This window comes from Saccoglossus kowalevskii, chromosome 11 (genome assembly GCF_978046115.1).
Source record: "Saccoglossus kowalevskii chromosome 11, keSacKowa6.1, whole genome shotgun sequence".
Classification (NCBI taxonomy): Eukaryota; Metazoa; Hemichordata; class Enteropneusta; family Harrimaniidae; genus Saccoglossus; species Saccoglossus kowalevskii.
This window is the reverse complement of record NC_140651.1, coordinates 12,416,648-12,430,823: the sequence shown is the minus strand read 5'-3', so window position 1 is coordinate 12,430,823 and position 14,176 is coordinate 12,416,648. Positions and strand designations below refer to the sequence as shown.

Genomic DNA, 14,176 nt, shown 5'->3' with positions numbered 1-14,176 from the left:
TCCATCTTATTAGAAAAATCGTTCAAATCAGTATCTCAACATTGTTTAAAATAATGCTTGTTCAATTTTTTCACCAAATACTCCAAGTTTCAATTGACAGAGGCAATTACAGTAAATCTGCAACAATAGATTTTCCTGTTTACAATATCAGGTTTTCTAATGTGCGCTTGAATTTGCAACTATAAGTGAAGTGCGCCGTGATTTGTGTTGGAGTATTAATTATTGACAGGCAAAACTAAATTATGATCATTGGTAATCCGTCTTTAAAATACAACCGTTTATTTAAAAATTGTGCTTCGTTATTATATTTTTCGTTCGAGTTGTTATATTTCAATGTTTTGTGAAGTCATGGAGTGTCACTGTTATTGAGTTGGTACGGTTTGCTAGAAGGTGGGCACGTGCGTTCGACCATTCTGCTACGCACCATTACTGGCCACGTGATATGCAAATTGCAGCGTATGAATATTAATAAACTTGGGGAATCATTGGACATTGCTGAGTCTCACACATTTGTGTTTGTATGTTCGTATGTAAAATCCAACTTAAAGATTCACTTTTATTTAATAATTGTACAAGTAATAAATAAAGTCTTATAAATATTTGATAATTGTACATATATTGTGGCATATCAAGCTAATTTATCACGACTTGCGTCAGTGTATCCTTCGATATACCGGTGGGCATCACACTTCGCCAATTGCCATTCGTAAAGTCTGACTGGTGACATTGTTTCGTTGTCACGCCAGTTTCTTCGCTCATTGTAAATGCCGTGTTGTGCACACTGCCCGCACTCGACTGAATTGTATTGTCTTTCTTGCAATGACAGACTGCAATTGCTATTGCTATGGTAACAACTATGGCGACGATCAAAGCGGCGATAACGCACACCAAGAAAACATACTCACTCGTATGTTTGGTCACAAAATTGTCTGTTGAATTTAGTGCCGCTGATGGCAGGAGCGATGTCCCTCCCTGACCTTCATGCTCATATCCCGGAATTTTTGACTTGGAATTGTCAATTTCTGTATTCCTGGTAGTCGTCGGACCATTGCTTAACTGAGTGAATGACGTCACTTCCGAGTCGTTTATATTCATGTCGACTATCGACGATTCCGTAATGTAGGGATGTGGCGCGTCGCTGGCGATGGTCCCATCCGAGGTCGGTATAACATCAAACGTCACGAATTTGGTTGTCGACGTGGCAACAGTTGATTGATCAGACGCATTTCGTAGAAGACTATAATCGTCGATCGCCATGTCACTGAGAAAACTGGCCCCAATTACGCCTTCAAAAATCACCTAGGAAATAAAAACAAAACAAAAAATGCAATAAAATAAACTGAAATTCTGTCAAACCATATCGATATTTACCAAAGGAATTGTATGTCGTTGACGATAACGACTCTGTAAGATGGCGCTGTTATCTATGCATTGTATGTCGTTGACGATAACGACTCTGTAAGATGGCGCTGTTATCTACACCTGTAAAAACGACTGTAACTGTTCCATATGGTTTTCATATGTGTTTGTTTTTCAAACCAAAAGCCCGGGAGATCACTTGTATTATTTACATACGGGTATGCGGGGGCAACGAACTTTTGTTGACAATTACCCGTCCGGGAGACCACATCCCCCAAAACCCACCCCTTTTAAACAAATTTCAAGAAAAATCCACCCTTTGAAACAAATTTACACTAGTACATAACCACGGTAAAATGAGTCTATCTTTGACACATATCACATATTATATCAACATAGCAAAAATACAATCAATTTGATTCCTGAAATTGTTGAAAAGATATCAGACATTAGAATATAAAAACGGACACTTGCCTGTTATAAACATAATCTATGGATCTCTTGGCTTTTCCATTTACTTTGTGGGTTTCCTATAGTAAACATCCCCACCCACCATCCCCTAATCGAACCAAGAGACCCGCTCAAGAGACGCAGATACAATCTCTTTTCATTGCAATCCTCGCTAGCAAACACAGCTTACCTGGAAAGGAGACGTGGCATTAAATACCAATTCTGTGTGAAACCAGTGATTGCCGTACGTACGCTGTTCTCGACCACTTTTACTCCATATACGCTGTAAACGTGTTTCGTTAACGTTGCTTAAGTACACGTTGAGGGTCCCTGTGAAATACACATATCACGTGGTCAGTGACGTCATTGAAACATAAAACACAACAAACATGAACTGCAGTCGCTGGATGAACTATAAATGTGTGTGTGCAGTGCTTACCCATCGTGGTCCCATGCATGTGATGATAGAATGTTAAAATAAAGACGTCGTCGATGTTTTCGGGTTGGTAAATAGGACTAATCAATCTGGCTGCGTTACCTTCAATGCGTGGTTTTGACGATTCGGTGAAAATATAGCTTCCTGTTATAAAACGGAACAAAATACATAAATCGTTTTCACATTTTCAACAGATCGAACTTTTTTACCATGTGGTGGCGCCCTTCAAAATGTGTCACTACGCTACGAATTAAGGCAGTTCGCTACCATTAAAACAATTGAGAAAAATTATCACAGTCAATTATTCAAAAAATGTTATGTGATGATTTTTTGCGGAGAAGGAAGTGTTTTCAAGAAAACATATGCAAAAAAAATAATCTATGTTTCATAGGATTCGATGCAAATTAATTATTCTATCAATAATTAATATTTAAAATTCTCTTATTTTCGTGAGAACCATATGTAGTTCTTTTTTGGCTACAAATTATATTTTGTAGGGGTCACTGAACACCGATTTGTAGACACATTTGTTCGGTGACCATATATTATTTATCGCGCGAATTATAAATATTACAGTGAATGTTAGCAAAGAGAAGCTGAATTGTCCGTGTTACGTACGTCGAGTTAAGAAACCGGCAGCCTAGGAAGTTAACTTTTTGGCATGGAGCAAAATGCTCCTAAACCTAAAATTTTAGGAGCAAAATTGTTTCATGCGTAGAACAAATAAAATGTGTTATGCTAATCTTTGCGAATACAACTACAATAATGATATACTGTAATGAGAGATACTGTTCTGTTACAAACATTCTTGATTTGTGTCCTGGTCGAACACTGCATGTACGATGGCCTTCCTGGCTGATAAGTATTAGATCACCCACATCTTCCGTTTTGTGGCTGAATGCGAGGATGTAGGATCTGATGTCCCGGAGTTTGTTGTTGATATTTTGTTATGCTCAACCGGCCGAATGAAATTAGTAATCTGCTTATTAGCCATGTCTTGTTCGAGCCGAAAATGCGACAGTGTGACTTTGATTATTGATGTTTACAACACGACTTAATTGACACTGAAAAACGCCGTCACGTTAGCCATCGAAAATTATTTAATTGACAATCAAAAAGCTGCCGACAGTGTAAAACCGGCATTCATTTAAAAACAACTGTATGCCCGTTCGACTAGAACAAAACAACTGCCAATAACATATTTACAATGTTACTATTCCTTTATTATGACTTTCCCAGTACATCGTAAATTATTCAAAGCCTAAATATCGTGCACGGTATCTCGTCTAGTCTGACTCGTGCAAGGCACGTTTCAGCTGGTGTAGGGCTTCAATTTTCACTCGCAAAATACGACAGTTTCTGAAATCTACAAGCTAAATGCGGATACTTACAAGTTTGTTCTCGCATAGACGTATATTTTAGGCGCATTTGCGAGTAGGTACTCGCAACTTCAACCGAGGCTGAAACCATCGAGTTACATAAGTGACCACGCCCATATTTTGCAAAAGTGGACGTGGTTTTTTTAAAATATGGGTGTGATCGTTTTGTACGGTAACTCGATGTTTTCTTTAGTCGATGTTCATAACTCGAACAACTCGGCATTTGGGTAGCAAACTACCTTAATGTATCGTTCACGACTAACGAAAAGAACATGAATTGACAGCATCGAAGGATTCTGGAACATCGTGTTATAGTTTACATAATCACGGTACTTACCAGCTCGCGTACTACCGTATGTATGGTCGTCTGTCGGCCCCGTCGCCCCAGATGGTGTTTCACCTGTGATCAACGTCCAATCAAAATCGTCCGTATCATCCTGCGTGAACCCACAGAGATCGTACTCAAAATCACACTCTACGACAGGCAGTGGTGCAAGAGCTGAAAGGAAAAATAATTTAAATTTATATTGATGATCTAGTTGTTTTCTATATTTTGTGTCGTTTGGGACAGATTTTTGCAACATGAATCACTAAAATCATCGGACTACATGACAGGATTGTATGAGCGTCTTTCTAATGTTTATACCAAAATGATATTTAATGCATTGTCCCGTCATGAGAACTTGCAAATAAAAGTTCCTCCAATATCCGTCAGTAGAAGAACCTCTGCCAGTGAATTGGACTCCCGAAATTGAGTCTGTGACACACTCATCCGATTTAACCCCCTTTTTTTGTTTATTCTTATGTATTCGAACCTACCGTTCACTGGCGCGAGCGATGATTGAAATGTTTATTTCATAACGCAAAATTGTGATAGAGGATGAAATTGGATAGCCAGGTGGTGAATATGGAAACTACTAACATAGTATGCATAAGAAGAGTATGGCCTTCAGTAGCTGATATCTACACCAATGACGTCAGTTGTGTCGTAATGACGTCATCAGTTATTGATACGTGTGTGACAATACTTACTGGTAAGAACCATCTCTTGTATTTCAACATCGTCGACGCCAATCTCCATATATCGCGAATTCCCTTTCACTGCTTCTAATACGATCTACAGGTAATAAATTAGAATATAAATATTTAATAAGAGGAGTGTATTTTCCACGCAGTCAGTTAGTGGTATTCGAGATTCTGCTATTGAATAAATTCTATTCCACTATTGACCACATAAAACGGGGACATGCAACTCCTGTTCGTGACGTAACGTCCTGTTGGCAACATGGGATACAGTCTCCAATAAAGTTAATCCCATTAATGCATATAACTGGTGGATTTATCATCTGAAAAAAGTTTATATATTTGTTTTCTTTTTACGTTTCTTATATGCTGTGCCAAAATTCACAGTATATATAGCGGGTAGACTAAACTATAATAGTTCCAAGTACGATGATAAATCCAATTGTTATAACAATACAAAGTTTGAAAGGTCATCGTTTATATTTAAAACAGTTTTACTCTTATCAATAGAATAGACTGAGCCATTCAGTTTTAATAAAATGTAATTATTCTGATTATATTCTAACGACAAAGTTTGGTTATCAATCATATAGCAGTGTTCAATGGTTTATGACCATAAAATACAACCATGAAGGTACGTTCTTTATCCAAATAATTAAGAAAAACAAAAATAACTCCATCATGTAATTGTTCCACCCAATGCCCGCCCGCCTACAATTTGAGATATGGCATATTATCTTCACCCAAAGTAACCAATGGTAAAAGCGTTTTAATAATATGACAAAAAGACCATCATTTACTAAAATACAACCCTCGTCTTACATTTCCTGAGTACAATCTAGTATAAAATGAATAAATTCTGTTTTTATATTTTTAAATTTCCAATGATTAGGTTTTATTGTATAATCAGGTAAGCTTGCACGGTAGTGACGAGGAATGATGCTTTGCCTTACCACTTACGTCACTTCTCTGCATATAGTCCATTTGAAATATACATTGTCATTGTCAATTCTCGATTAAATGTTAGTAATATCATATTGTGTCTATTTGCTTCGAAGCTGTCGTTAAAAACACATACAATTGCAGAACTACAATTGTAGCGAGACAATTACCTTACTTTACGTAATCAAAAGATGCCTAATAGAAATAAAAAAACTGTGAGCAGTGAGCTTATGAATGTTGTCAGAGGAGCACTCACCTCGCAATGTGTGGCGCACGTTGGCACCGTAATGAACGCATTTTCCCATACATCTGTGTCACTTAACTTATCGTGTGTCCATAGCAACGTCTCAACGTCATCGTCGTTGCGTAGCAACACGTTGAGGGCAAACCCATTGGCAGTTGAATGTGTAACGAACATGTGATACCAAAGAGAAATGGTGACACTTCCACCACTCGTTAATGGGGTCGTGATTCGGGCAACATCGCCCTCACTCGGTCCGTCCATGTCAACATGTACAAACCAACCACTTGTTGCTGTTGGTGAACATAACAGGAAATATTGTGATTGTGTTTTTGTTAAAAATAGTGTTCAAATGTATGATCACAAAACATAAATAAATGATATCAACCCGGAATCATGTATATCCTAATCCCACCCCTACAACTTTTTGTAACAGAATAGTTGACTAATTTGTCTTTCGCCATAGAGGGCGATATATATTTTCAAATTGAAGTCGAAGATCGCGCCTCCATTGTTTATTTGGATTGTATGTTTGATCTAGATTTTCGCCCAAAAGACTGTCCTGATTTTTCTAGATAGTAGTGTTTAAAATAGCGTGATATTCTTACTGTGTGTTGTATGATCGGTTTCTATTCCCCAGTTATCTCGACCAGTTATACGTGCAGTCGTTGGTCCCTGGTTTCGCTGCCAATCAAACTGATCTTCATTGTCCTGTGTCCAGTCACATAAATCGGTTTCAAAGTCACATGATATGCAATACCCTAGGGACGAGAAATACGACACGTTTTGTCACAAAGTAGATGTGCATATCTCAACATAGCATAAACGACTCGACTAAACAAAATTTAGTGCAATATATAACTTAACATAGTGCAGCATATAACGATTCAACACAACTCAATTTTAGTGTGATAACTATATGGTGCAACACAACTCAACACAAAAACGTGAAAAGCAACACAAATGAACTCAATAACCACATACTCTCGATCACGTTCATTGCTCTGCTCGTTGATGAATTTATTTTTGCCGGAAATATATCCACATTCAATTGTCGAATATGATTTGATCGTCGGGTCGAACGCGATTTTTTTCCTGTCATGAATATTGCAATTGAGCAAACACAAATTCGTAACATTGTATAAGAATCACGATACAATAATCTGGAGATAAAGTGTCGTGTTTATACGTCATATACTGTAGCACGTGCGTATCTATAATAATGCGATATTTTCCCCGATACACTATGACGAATACGTTAATTAAACATAAATACCTTTCAAAAATCCCTGGAATATCACCAATGTGGTAAACAATTGAATCAACATTTTAACAGCAAGAAACGCAAAGCAACTTTGAATGATGGGTAGTCGCAACTTGATTATACTAGAAGCCAGTTCAGGTTAATTATTATCCGCGTTTAATGTTTAATATTCGCAACCGGAGTTGATTGTTATTGAAGTTGATGCTCCAGGCGCCGTTCCGTGTACCAGTGTTGTGAGTCTTGTTCGTCGAGCTGCCTGGCGAAAACCGTTAATCCACGAGTATATTTTCAGTGATTGGTCTCGATGAAATCAGCGAGTCGATTTCGGTAGTCGTACTAACGTAAGCCACCGCCGCGATCGGGTGATTATAACTCACCGATATGAACCCGAATGTTTTCGAGTACGTAGTATATTTACTAGTACAAACTGGAACTTATAATGGTGATGTATACAAACAACGAATGTGACAAATGTCGAATAACAGTTTCTAGTCCACCGTCAAACTCACGACTGGGAACTACGTACGATGTGTTAACTGTTCACCTGTGGACGGAACGGTGGGAGTGGTAAGATAGGTAGCGTCATATTCCCAGAAGGCCATAATGAAATTCCAAACGTATTACCTTCGCCACTGTGCGTAGTTAATTTGTGGTCACGATTTAGAAGGACGGCGGAAATAAATGGTATGTTTACTGTGAATTGTTTTAAACGTGACGTTAATAAAAGAAAATGTTGATGGTGTATAATACTTGAAGGTAAAGTTTGCCGAACTTTAACAACACGTGTGTATATGGGGTACTGTTGAGATAAATATTTTGAGTAAAATTAAACACTCGTAGTTTACCAAAAGATCAGTTGCTTAGAATTAGCTGGTTTTATCAACCATCACACGATAGATGTATGGCGTTACAAAAAAAGAATACGTGTATTTTGTTTCTGCTTTAATTTGCCAAGCAAAAGTGCATATGGTGTCAGATTAATATGGCGTGTAACGTTTGTATACGACTTACTTTGAAAACTTGACAAACATGTAATTGCCAGGGATACGTGTTGTTTCATTACATCCTGAAATTAAATTAAATTAAATGGGCGTCCCTTTTTTGCATACAAGTGTCATTATAAAATAAACCATTTAGTGAGTAAGTGTTTGATGCCAATATTTGATACTGGTAATCATAACAAGATTACTAGTATCAAATATTGGGTAGTGTTTTTTCAGGATTTTTTTGAGCTGACCTAATAACACCCCCTCTCCCTTATGCGCGCCTTATGCGTGCTGATTTTATGCATTCTATTAGGTGTAAAAGATCACACCATTTACTAGTATGTGAATAAGTACATATATTTGACAAACGTTGCACAGGGATTCGGCAACAACACGCGTAGAAACCTCGTGTGGGGTATCGTACATATCGTATACAGCCCGCCAACATTGTTTTCTGCTTGATTGAACTGTACGAGGCTAAAAACTAAGATAGCAGCTACAGACCGATCCAAATCTACAACCATGCGTGGTAATGCAGCCTTGTTCACTGTGTACTGGTATTCACATTCGCATACCCATGTATTTGGAAAACATCCCAACTTTACCAGTTGTTATGCAAATTAACCGGATGATCGCGTTTCACCGCACCTCACCTCGTTTCCTTTGTTATGTAAATTGTGATGACTAACTCCGTTGGCTTCAGTGTTTGATCTGATCGGGCCCGTACGCTCAATCCTTATAAGGGCAAAACAAACAATAGCTTACTTGCCTTTTGATTGGCGTTGTCATGCTATTGTGTTTATACAGTTATGAATATGGTTGATGTTCCGGTTAACTGAGAACCTTGGGCCATTACTAATATTATTTCTAGTAGCAGTGCTTGCATAGTAACGCACAATTTAAAACGAAATTTGTTATCACTATTGTAGCAGTAGTGGGTAAGAACATGTGAAGAGAAAGTTGCAAATCCCGGAGATTCCCGACACACTTTTTCACACCATCAATCTACTTTTTTTTCGTTTCATTTTTAACCCAGTAAGATTCAGAACATATTTGCCTTGATTATGTCACTCACATTACATGACGTAATAATTTATTTAATTTAATTATTGCATATTACATTTACATGTACCACTCATACTATTATTTGCCCGATCCATTTTTGAGACTCGCAACTCAACATACACTTGCATTGGGAGGAATGCGTCAGTTGTTCCCACGGAAACTGTTACTTTTTGCGATAATAAAAACTAAGTATTTTACGTAATATATTGTCCTGATAATTGGAACAGTACGTCCCTTCCTAAAGGACTTTCTCCCAAATGCGAATGCATTTTTTTTTCATTTTTTTGTTTTGCAGTCGACACTGTCAGCTCGAGTTTTCGGCGAGTTACTACGCCCTCGGCGATGAACTCTAACAAAACGTAGCGTTGAAGTCCATCGGTGAGGGCACAATAACTCCAGTTGACTTTATTGTCATCAGGCTCCTAAAAGTTGTAATTGTACTTCCAATTAATTTACTTAAATTAAGTTATATTGTACCACAAAAGTTTTAATTGCGGTTGTATTTCCAAACGGTGTTAACAGGTTCATGGAATCGACAACTTCAAAAGATATTTCAAACACCCCGGGCTTCGTTTTTTGTTTAAAACAAAGCCTGGGGTGTTTGAAAGGGCCACTTCCCAAGACAAGATAATTCCACTGACTGACTTGTGTACCGTAAACCACTGACTTTTCACTGATCGATTTTTTCGTCATTTATTGACCGTTCATGTTGATTAATTTTTTTTTTTGAAAATCATCAACTCGTTTTTTTCACAAGAAGCCCAGTTAAACTGTCGACCTTTCAACGTTTTTTTTTTCACTTTCAGCAGTCAACAAAGATTTTTCTCCTGCAAAACTGAAAAGGCTTATACATTTCATTTTGGTGCATAAAATGTCTTACAGTATACCAACTGGTATATTTACTGTGATAATTTAATTCTTCGAGACCACATAATTCAATTTTAAAATATATTATTGCCTCTTCCTATGATCATGTGTGATGTGGCTGGTGATATTTACAGCATCTGTGAGACATTGTGGTTTACTGGCCTACTTTTTGATTCACACATGTAGTTGTAGCTTCCATTGATTCACACAAACCCCCATCTGACATTTGCAAATTTAGTCTTTGTAAAGACTGATATATTTTTAATAACTTCAGGATTCAGGGAATTGCACTTACATGAGATGGAGAAAACAACTTTTAAATAAAATAAATATAATAAAGTGACTAAATCTACTAGAGTCTCGTATTACCTAGATCTTTGAAACATAAAATCTTTATTATAAATTAACTTTTACAATATATTTTTACACATTGAAATTAATAAAAAAGCAAACATATAATATAGTTTTATCTAATGATATATTTTTTACTAAAAGCCCTGGAAAGAAGTTAGTGTATGCTCCAAGATGTAGCCAAGAATTTCTGCAGTGTTCCGTTACTTTACTTTACTTCCACACATGCACAGTCTGAGTAATATTATATTACCGGAGTATAGGTAGATTGGATTGACCGAATGAAATTCACATCAAAGTAAGCACTGGAGATCGCGTAATTATGAAGAAATTCCCGTACACAACATTAATAAACTTTTCGATGAGTATTTCAATTTTTGATATGCTTATTTCATCCAATCGTGTTTGTGCACAAATCTGACATAATATGAGACATTGCGATGATAGTACGATAGCTAACCGTGGAGCGGAGAATAGAGAATGAAACACTATAGATTCTAGGCTATATCAAACGTGGAGTCAAATTAATGTCAAACTTGAACTTTAGCAACTTAACAGTCGGTGTAATCACAGTACACATTGTGGAGGAACTGTGGTATAATACTGTAAAATACTTTAATTTCGCTTGGAATTAATTTGGAAAGATTCAGTGAAAATAAAATCCAGCGAATATATTTTTTTCTTATATTTTACATTCAACTTGCCAAAAAACAGTGAAAATAAATTCCATACAAAACACACAAAAAGTCTTTTCAGCAAAAAATTAATTCCAGCTGAAATAAAGTATTTTACAGTACATGTATTTAGCACCACTTCATAGCCATGTAATCCTCGGCGGCAACATAACATTCCTTTTTACATCGCCCTCATGTGACACACAGTGTCATTACAAACATAGCAGCACCCAAATCTGCCCTATAAGACCAAACACCTTGGTACAGCCTGCTTTCTTAGATCCATTTCTCACCTCGACTATTTTGGTATTATCCACTTTTTCAAAGCAGCCTCCAAACCCATCAGTTTTGAATACAGAATCAGTGCTCTGTATGCATATTGGGGAGGTTTTAAGTACATTAAACTGTCTACGTCAGTGATAGAATTTCTAATAATAAAACAAATGCAGTACACGCTTTATTCACCCCTGCAAAATCATATAATCATTATCATTATTATAATGACAAATGTCACAGCACACCTACCACAGTGTAATGACAAGCACAAATTACCACCTGTAAGAATTCAAATGTAAATTTCAGTATTTTCAAACTGGCATCTTATAAGTTTCAAATCAATAGTAATAATAATAGCCATATATTTCTGTAATATGAAATGAACCAACACAATGAAAGCTTTCTTTTTCTAGCATTTGTATAAATGACATTCAGTTGATGTTATTGTTGAAGCTATTCCAGAATAAAAAATGTGTAATATATTTTTTTTTAAATCTTTGGGTTAAATCTTGCTCGGCACAATAGACACTAAAAAAAAACATTGTTGAAATGTCATATGCAAACATAAAACACATTTGTTATACTTCGACCTATTCCTATAAAGGTCACACATCCTGGTACTTATTCATGACCTCTAAAGGTCACACATCCTGGTACCTATTCACGACCTCTAAAGGTCACACATCCTGGTACCTATTCATGACACCAGAAAATCAGATATCCATTGATGTGTGACATAGGGGTGAAAAATAAAGTCTACACTAATTCACCAAAATACAATTACATATCTTTGGATAAAAAAAATCCCCAAAACAGCTCTTCAAACCCAGTAAATAATATAAAAACTTAACTGTACAACTACAATTCTGGCAATACTCACAATACTTGTATCGTGACATAGCAATCTGCCAGTGCATGCACAGATAATGTTAAAGCATGTACACATACCTTAAAACAATAATTGTTGTCAAGACCCATGGCAGAATAAAGAGCAAAAAAACGTTTGACTAAATATACTAAATTAACATACATTATTAATAAGTCTAGATGTGCATTTACATCAATTCATACATGCATAAGTTATTAATAATATTCTAATTGTTGTTACAGTTGAATATCAACATAAAACTACTGGTATATCTTCACTAGTAATGCAATGTAGAAAATACATGATATAGAAAACCCCTGTGTATGTAATATTATGCAATAAATAGTACTGACATTTGATAGTGTTAAAGAGTAAATATATTCGGTTCCATCCCCACCAGATTCCTATTAACTTCTGTTGTTTGAGGCGAGAGCTTCAAAAATGCATAGATAGGAAATTGTTTTCATTCCTACAAAAAGTAAACTATGTTTGGATTAAACAGGACTTGCAATACTTTAATGCATCAAATATCAATAGACTAACTGGGCTAACAAAAATTAGGTATAGTGGCCTGTACAGATTGAAGTGCGCCCACAAGTGGCAGGATGTTGAAATGTACAAGTTGTCATCTGATTATGTATGCCATCTTGGAACCTCCATGAAAGTTTTGTGTTTGGGATAAAAGGTCCAAAGGTCACACATCCTGGTATTTCTGGAGGTACAGTCATTTGGTTGCAATGAAGCAATAATTTCAATTGAATTTAGGATTACTTGTTTTGAAATATAAATTCAACGATACTTCTTTCTAAAGTACCAGGATGTGTGACCTCTAAGGTCATGAAACAAGGCGGCCATATTTCAAGGCTAAATATTTACCACAACTTTTTTATAAAAAAAAAAGAAAACGAATTTCGGTATTCTAAACCTACCAATCAGTTTAGATCTTGTACCATTTCATGATTCAAAATGGTTGTAAAGCTAATATACCGGTAATACTGAGAGATTGAAACCATGAAAATGTTGAAACCATGGAAACAATCTCTGGGTTGAATATTTGTATTTTTTCATGGTTGGTTACTTGGCATTGAATCAGAAAACTATAGAACACGTCTGTAATATTGCTTATTGGGTACTTAATCAAACAGCTAGTTTATATAGAAGAATACTGTCAAACTTGAAACCTTAATAAAGTTACTGTAGAATACTGTAGAATACTTTATTTTCGCTTGGAATTTATTTTCGCTATTTTCGCTGAAGGGATGATTCCGTGAAAATAAAATCCTGCGAATATACTTTTTTTCCTATATTTCACATTAAACTCATGAAAAATCAGTGAAAATAAATTCCAAGCAAAACGCCCATAAAGCCTTTTCAGTGAAAATTAATTCCAGCGAAAATAAAGTATTCTACAGTACTTTATTTTCGCTTGGAATTTATTTTCGCTATTTTCGCTGAAGGAATGATTCCGTGAAAATAAAATCCAGCGAATATACCTTTTTTCCTATATTTCACATTAAACTCATCAAAAATCAGTGAAAATAAATTCCGTACAAAACTTCCAAAAAGCCTTTCAGCGAAAATTAATTCCAGCGAAAATAAAGTATTCCACAGTAATTGTATCTGTATCATCAGCTGGTAATGTAGAAATCTAATTAATTAACAACCTGTCTTATGTATGACCTTTAAAGTTCACACATCCTGGTACTTTCCAACACAAATTCACTATAAATAACTATTTTTCAGTTATTTTCCCCAATTTTTAAAGTAGCTAAAACTACACTTTTATGAAGTAATTGCTGACATTTCAACAACTGCTAGTAGAGCACCAGAAGATTAAGAAACACACTCAGTTATCTGAGTTTGGAATGGTTGCACCATGTATAAAAACAAAAGATTTTTGGTTCACGTCTGTAGGTGGCACTCTACACTAGTATGCCCACTGTTTTAACCTCTTGACAGTCCCTTTAAAAAAAACTGAACTACACTGCAAATGAA

At 36.0% G+C, this 14,176-nt stretch overlaps 1 protein-coding gene across 1 annotated transcript; it reads right to left on the bottom strand.

Moving 5' to 3' along the window:
* Positions 1–531: 531 nt before the first annotated feature.
* LOC146736202 (MAM and LDL-receptor class A domain-containing protein 1-like) lies at positions 532–7,625 on the bottom strand. Its single transcript, XM_085505408.1, has 8 exons — positions 7,107–7,625; positions 6,439–6,591; positions 5,846–6,123; positions 4,657–4,741; positions 3,962–4,123; positions 2,249–2,389; positions 2,000–2,139; positions 532–1,299 (listed from the first exon to the last, which is right to left on the bottom strand). The coding sequence occupies exons 1-8, from the start codon at positions 7,156–7,158 to the stop codon at positions 634–636; spliced, it is 1,677 nt and encodes a 558-aa protein (XP_085361534.1). The 5' UTR covers positions 7,159–7,625; the 3' UTR covers positions 532–633.
* Between the last annotated feature and the right edge of the window lie 6,551 nt (positions 7,626–14,176).

What these genes read in the sequence shown, in the direction of transcription:
- LOC146736202 (XM_085505408.1), bottom strand. Translation starts at nt 7,158, where the DNA reads ATGTTGATTCAATTGTTTACCACATTGGTGATATTCCAGGGATTTTTG. An exon ending in CGTGCGCCACACATTGCGAG is followed by an intron (nt 4,742 to 5,845) that starts GTGAGTGCTCCT and finishes TATTACCTGTAG; the next exon opens with ATCGTATTAGAAGCAGTGAA. An exon ending in CATGCATGGGACCACGATGG is followed by an intron (nt 2,140 to 2,248) that starts GTAAGCACTGCA and finishes TGTATTTCACAG; the next exon opens with GGACCCTCAACGTGTACTTA.